General features: G+C 34.6%; 1 protein-coding gene and 1 non-coding gene across 2 annotated transcripts; both read right to left on the bottom strand.

The window, feature by feature from the left end:
• Positions 1–267: 267 nt before the first annotated feature.
• On the bottom strand, positions 268–340 carry TRNAE-CUC. Its single transcript has one exon. It is a non-coding gene; the product is annotated as a tRNA-Glu (tRNA).
• A 121-nt stretch (positions 341–461) lies between these two features.
• Positions 462–3,430, bottom strand: LOC106301261 (probable serine protease EDA2). Its single transcript, XM_013737620.1, has 11 exons — positions 3,166–3,430; positions 2,957–3,082; positions 2,718–2,873; positions 1,949–2,134; positions 1,745–1,861; positions 1,612–1,665; positions 1,475–1,546; positions 1,195–1,400; positions 947–1,116; positions 791–874; positions 462–721 (listed from the first exon to the last, which is right to left on the bottom strand). The coding sequence occupies exons 1-11, from the start codon at positions 3,343–3,345 to the stop codon at positions 606–608; spliced, it is 1,467 nt and encodes a 488-aa protein (XP_013593074.1). The 5' UTR covers positions 3,346–3,430; the 3' UTR covers positions 462–605.
• Between the last annotated feature and the right edge of the window lie 2,834 nt (positions 3,431–6,264).

The raw sequence follows: 6,264 nt of genomic DNA, 5'->3' as shown, positions 1-6,264 counted from the left end.
TAAAAAGAACAAAACTCATCTAAGATTCGATTCAATGGATGTGACATATGTTTTGGCAGTATGGTAACTACTCATTTCCTTGCAGCAGTCATGAACTCTGTTATTTACAAGCCCTTTTTTTTGTAGCACTTCAGCTAGAAGTCTTCCAGCTTTATCCCCAACCTATTGGAATAAGATTGTAATACAGTAATAGGCACGGATTTAGTTAGTGTTAAAAACTCAGAAGTAAAAAAAAAAAAAAAAAATCAGAATTAACAAAAAAAATGACTCCGTTGCCGGGACTCGAACCCGGGTCTCTCGGGTGAGAGCCGAGTATCCTGACCAGCTAGACTACAACGGATTTGTGGACTAAACCATAATAAAACGTATCTAACAATTAACAATAGCTAAGACACCAATCTAGAACAAAACACGCATTCACTATACTTGACTCGTTACTCTACCCTTGAACTTATCTTCCGTGCATGAAACTACAGCAGAAGTTTCATATAAAAAAGGTTCAAAACGTACATAGTAAGGAGGTTAAAGTTACATAGATTACAAGTTTGGAACATCCATATGATGTTTTATTTGAACAGAAACGTGAGCGTGTGAGGTGTGTGACTCTACATGGAACTCCTAAGCACTCCACGACACTCAGAGAGCCACAAGTCGATGTGTTCTATTATATGTTGCCTCACTTTGTTCACCGCATCTGGTGAACTGCAGTTCTTGGAATCACCTAAAAATAAGAAAAAAATTGTTTCATTACTACTTGTCTATACAGTTCAGATGCTGGTAATATATATACCTTCAATGATCATTGGAGACTGAGGACATCCACGAAGGTCACTTCCATGACCACAGTTGTGACAATTCACAATGTAAGAAGGCACTGTGTCATCAAACATTAACTTGTTAAATTTTTTTACAGAGAATATTTGTCTGAAAGTAAATGGATGCTTACAGTCAGGAGATGAGGTCTGTTTGGACGCATGACGCCATGGATCTTGTGACCCATTAGTGAATACGATTTTAGTAGCTGCAATTTTATCACCACCATAGTACAGGTTCGTTGCATCCACTTCAGGGTAAACACCTTTCCCAAACAGACTCTTGCACAGGTCCAAATGATACCTATACAACACACCTGTAAGCATGATGGCAAAATGAAACAAAGCATGAGGGTAAGTAGCGAAGCATGTTTTTACTTACTCTGTATTGATTTGGTGAGAGCGGATGCTATCGTTCGCAGGAGCCACCTGGAAGTACGCAACTTCAGTGCAAGTTTGGAACCACCAAAGCCGATCTGCACTCTCTGGGGTGATCCTAGTGTCTAGCAGATGTTTCCTGCTATATGTTTTAGAGCTTAACCCAAAAACTTCTACACAGTACTCCCTAACATACTTAGCATATGCTTCCTGCACTTGCACACACACAAGAGCAATCTATTAGCAAACAAAGACTGTAGTCAGTGTGAGTTCTTCTTCTTTACCACTAAATCACTGCCGTTCTTTTTAGCTTCAACGAGAGGGACACATAGTTTATCTGGATTTCCATATTGAACCTGCCAAAAATCTTGAAGATAAAATATCTAAAAGTAGAAAGAAAAATGAGTATCTATATCCTTACTGCAACAACTTGTGCATCCGCTATCAAGTACAAGAAATCAGCATCAACATCAAGCTGCATATATCAGAAACTTCATTAGATTCTAGAGAGGCTTCTTATTTCCATAACAGAAACAGAAACAAGAAAGCTAAACCTCGGTGGCATTGAAGAGAGCTTTCATAGCCTTATTGTTTACTTTAAGCCCTAGCTCCACGAGTTTGTTAATCTCCTGTAATACAGGTTTGCATTCCGGTCCAACTGACTCACCTATCTGCTCCAACAAGACACACAACAAAACTTGATTCCATCAGTAACTAAACTCTTTACATGAAAAATACATAAGGAACAAAGGTTTGACCTGTTGATCATATTCAAAGTATTCGTAGACAGCACGAACAACTGCGGAGCTAGCGAGGCTTCCACATGTTAGATGAGGGAATTTTAGGCGGAACCAAGCACTCAATGCTCCAGAGTAAGACGCCCCGAAGAAGAACCAAGGATTATCAACTTTGCCACTTCTATTTAGCTTAACATTCAAAGAGTCCTGCATCCACACAAACAAATTTCATATACTACATGCCCACTGATCTAGGCCTGAGCGTTTTTACCCCCAAACGAAAGTCCCCAAACCGAAGTCCTGACCTTAACCAGAACAGAAAAAACCGAAATCCGATCTGAACCGTTATAAAAAAATCCAACCCGGACTTAAGAGCTATGTGCTTTCGGGTTCGAGTACAACCGAACAGAAATCCGAACTAGGATCCAAAAATATCCCAAATTTAGTTAAATATGTTAATCTTTTTATATAAGTTAAAGGTAATTTTAACTAGTTTAAATTAGATTTTTGAAAAATTTATATATTTTGAGTATTTTTTGGTCAATTTTGATTATTTTTTCAAATATGTTTTGACGATGTCAGACATTAGTTATAAACCGATCTGAACCAAACCCGGAAAGAACCGAACCAAATCCGATCATCCCAAAGTTAGTAAAAACCCAAATGAGACTATGAGCATAGTACCGAAAATCCAAAATTTCTAACCGAATCCGAACTCCGAACGCCCAAGCCTACACTGAACTATAAACGCAGCTTCTAGAACATTACAGAAACAGCAAAGAAGGCTTGCCTGGTAATATTCACGGAAAGCAGCTAAATCGGAAAGAGCCTGTTTAGAAGAAAGATACTTAAGATTCTCAGTGGCTAATGAGTTAAAAGGTGAGCTCTTTCCGTAGTAACGATGCTCAAGTGAAACAACGCCTGCTTCAAACTTCTTCGCCAACACCTAAAAGAAACAATGTTCGTTATTACAAAAATTCAGAAACTATCTTCTTCCATCAAATCAAAATGAGTAGGAACCATTCATACACTTAAGTAGTCATTTGGGATCCCATTGCAAGGACCTTCACCGCAGATCATCAGAAAGATAGGTCCATCCGAAACTCGTAAATGGTCTAGATATTCATAGTATCTCTGTCCGAATTTGCGATGGTCCTGAGGACAAAAAAAAAAAAAAAAACAGACAGAATCAAAAAAAAGTTTCCACCTTTAACCAAATCGAAGAATCTTGATTTTACATAGGGAGAGAAGTGGTCGAGGGTTTGATTGAACCAGAGCTCATCTCTCGTCAAGTACTTGCCGCTTGCGGACAAACCATGAGATATCCTACGAGGCTGTAGTAATCCATGGGACAAGCTCGTATACGACAACAGCACAGTGAATGTCGTGAGTAAAGCATAGCCGATCGCCGTCGTCATATCTCGCCGTGAAAATTCGATCGCCGTTTAAGTTCAGAGCAAACGGACAACAACGGAAAAAAAAGTACAGCTCGGTAATGATTGGACAGAGTCGGAACTGATAAGTTTTGGTCAAAAAGTCAAATATTCTCAAAACAGACCGTCTAATGGGCCCAATACTGGGCCGAATCTCAGACATCATTTAAAAATCCATCAGGCCATAATGACAGATTTAGCCCATCAATCACATTATTGGCAAGAGTAACAAACTGATGTAGCAGAGAAAAAGGGAAAACCATTATTAACAAATGGTCTAATACTAATGTTGTTTTCTGATGGTAACGTATAATTACTTTTAACCCACACATCATTTGAAATCAATATACATTTGATTATATATCATTCACTTTTTACAATTAGCTTAATCATCCTAATATCAAAACCTATCTGGTTCATATGAGGAATTGCGATGAACACCGAAGTGTTTGCTGTTTGTCAAATCCATCAATGACATTTTAGCTTTTAGCCTTTTACTATATTCTCGTATATTATAATTACTCGCATTCAGACTATTACAGCACATTAATTCTTATCATATATAATGATCAATCATCGTCTCTTCTTATTCACGACTTCAAGATTTAGTCTATTATTGGATATTTCGAAATCGTACAAGCATATCATTCAACTGGTACCGTCAGCCATAGTTGATCATCAGTGATATGCTTGCATCAGACTATTAACAAAATCGATAAAATGACAAAAAAAGAAACACGCTAGTCTTATCGGCAATTTTTGTTGTTGTTGGTATTAAAACTATGTGTTTCTAAATAATATAAAATTAGCCGAACCCTAATACATTTGTTCTATCATCCTTTTCTGAAGGTGAAGCGTACATGTTCGGATATTTTTAATCTATCGCATATTTATAATGGAAGATAATATATATCTATAAAGTGTGATAAATGATCATATATATGAATATACTAAGGAAGTTAACCATTAAAGTAATTTTTTTCTAATTTTTTGGAAAATATGAATTTTATCAAATGTGTTAGTATAGATTTAATTTATAAATGTTGCAATGAAGCTTGTGGATTACACTTCTAGGATAAGTATAATGAGAGTACTATACATAGATATTTATATTATGTGTGCCCGTCTGTGTATGACGGCATTATGTTAGTGGGGGGAGACAAAAAGGAATGAGTGAGCCTCAAGATTGTTGTGTGATTAGAAAGAGCTATTTACAAGTTCAAAATGTTTAGTGAACCTATATAGATAAGTATACAATTGGTTTAGTTTTCCTAGATAGGTTAAAAGAAGTTTTGTTAAAAATTGGTTTATGTTTTATTTGCTTTGTTAATTAGTTCTAGTGAATCTGATCATCATGTCGATCTTAAACTAACAACAGAGTATCTCCAAACACCAGACTATTTTCACTTCTATATGCTATAATAGAGGTAAAAGTGATCCATCTCAACTCTATTTCCACCTCTAAAATAGAGATTGCTATTTTTTTCTCTATTTATAAAGGAAAAAATAGCATTCATCTATTATAGAGTCATACTTTTTTATTTTCAAAATAGTCTTTTAAATTTCAAATTTTTATAATTGTAACCAAAATAATTATATTTATAGAGGAATACAGTTTTTGTAGGAGTATAATAACATTTTTTATTTATATAATAGTCTTTTAACAAAACCTTAGTTTAAAAAGATTCATAAGTTTATGAAAATATTTTAAAAGTTAAAAATAAATAAGGTTAGTTATCAACTTTTATAAACAAAATGTATCTTTTGTAAAATTAAAATAGAATCTTTTGAGAATATTCTTTTATAGATGTAAAAATAGAGAAATACATTGGAGATAAACTCATCGTTTTATTTTAGAGGTAAAAATAGCTCAGGTAAAAATAAGAGAATACATTGGAAATGGTTTAAGATATATAAACTTAAACTTACTTTTCGTCACTTACGAGTTCAAAGTTGAAAACTATTTTCTCAAAACTGGCAGTAGATATATTTATCATTATCACATATAGCTAAGTGCATGTGACGGCGATTTAGAATATCGACTTGTTTATTTAAGCTTATAAAATGTAGTTCGTTATCTTGTTTCCAGTGATAGTTATCCAAAGGCAAAATTTGCCAATATACAAATAAATATTCAAACAACATATTCCCGTTCTGAATCCATATATATTGAAATTGAATTAGTTTCCAGCCCATACAATATCATAGTTAAGTCTTAAATGGCAAGGAGTTCATTCACCGGCCAAAAGCTCAGAGCAAGGTCGATGGGACCCACTTAGGGATGATTAGTTCCGCCGCTTGATTAGTGACGGTCGGCCGACCTACCACCGTCCTACGTGGACATCTCTTCTTCCCTCATACTCTTTTACCTCTCATCTATTGACACTTACAAAGTACCTTGTAGTTATTTTTACAGTAGCCGTCGACACAAGAAGACAAAAGAAAAGTATCACCTTAAACCTAAAGCCACTTATTGATTCTTGGGAACTTATCAAATCATAATTACCACTACCTTCTGTAACTTTAAATCATAATCAGTTCATCTATAACCCAAAATAAGTAGATATATACTAATATACTGGAGAATAATTTTGGATTTATGTGATATTTAATTTTCTCTTTCAAGAATGTATGAAAAGACTTAATTAACTTAGAAAATTAATATTTCCGTCATCTCTTTACTTATGAACTCTTATTTACTGATCAATTATCAAATTTTTAGCATAATAAAGCTAAGAGCATCTCCAATGTACACCTCTATATTTTCTTCTAAAATAGAAATCTCTATTATAGAGCTGAAAATGTTTCAATGTATGTATCTATAATAGAGTTCGTCTATTTTAGAGGAAAATTACTTTTTGCCTCTATAATTAGAGGTAGAAATATCATATCTCTATATTTTCC

This window comes from Brassica oleracea, chromosome C7, assembly GCF_000695525.1.
Source record: "Brassica oleracea var. oleracea cultivar TO1000 chromosome C7, BOL, whole genome shotgun sequence".
NCBI lineage: Eukaryota > Viridiplantae > Streptophyta > Magnoliopsida > Brassicales > Brassicaceae > Brassica > Brassica oleracea.
The sequence above is the reverse complement of the archived record's forward strand: the minus strand, read 5'-3'. Positions and strand labels throughout refer to the sequence as shown.

What these genes read in the sequence shown, in the direction of transcription:
- LOC106301261 (XM_013737620.1), bottom strand. Translation starts at nt 3,345, where the DNA reads ATGACGACGGCGATCGGCTATGCTTTACTCACGACATTCACTGTGCTG. An exon ending in TCGACCACTTCTCTCCCTAT is followed by an intron (nt 3,083 to 3,165) that starts GTAAAATCAAGA and finishes TTTTGTCCTCAG; the next exon opens with GACCATCGCAAATTCGGACA. An exon ending in ACTTTGAATATGATCAACAG is followed by an intron (nt 1,862 to 1,948) that starts GTCAAACCTTTG and finishes TTGTTGGAGCAG; the next exon opens with ATAGGTGAGTCAGTTGGACC.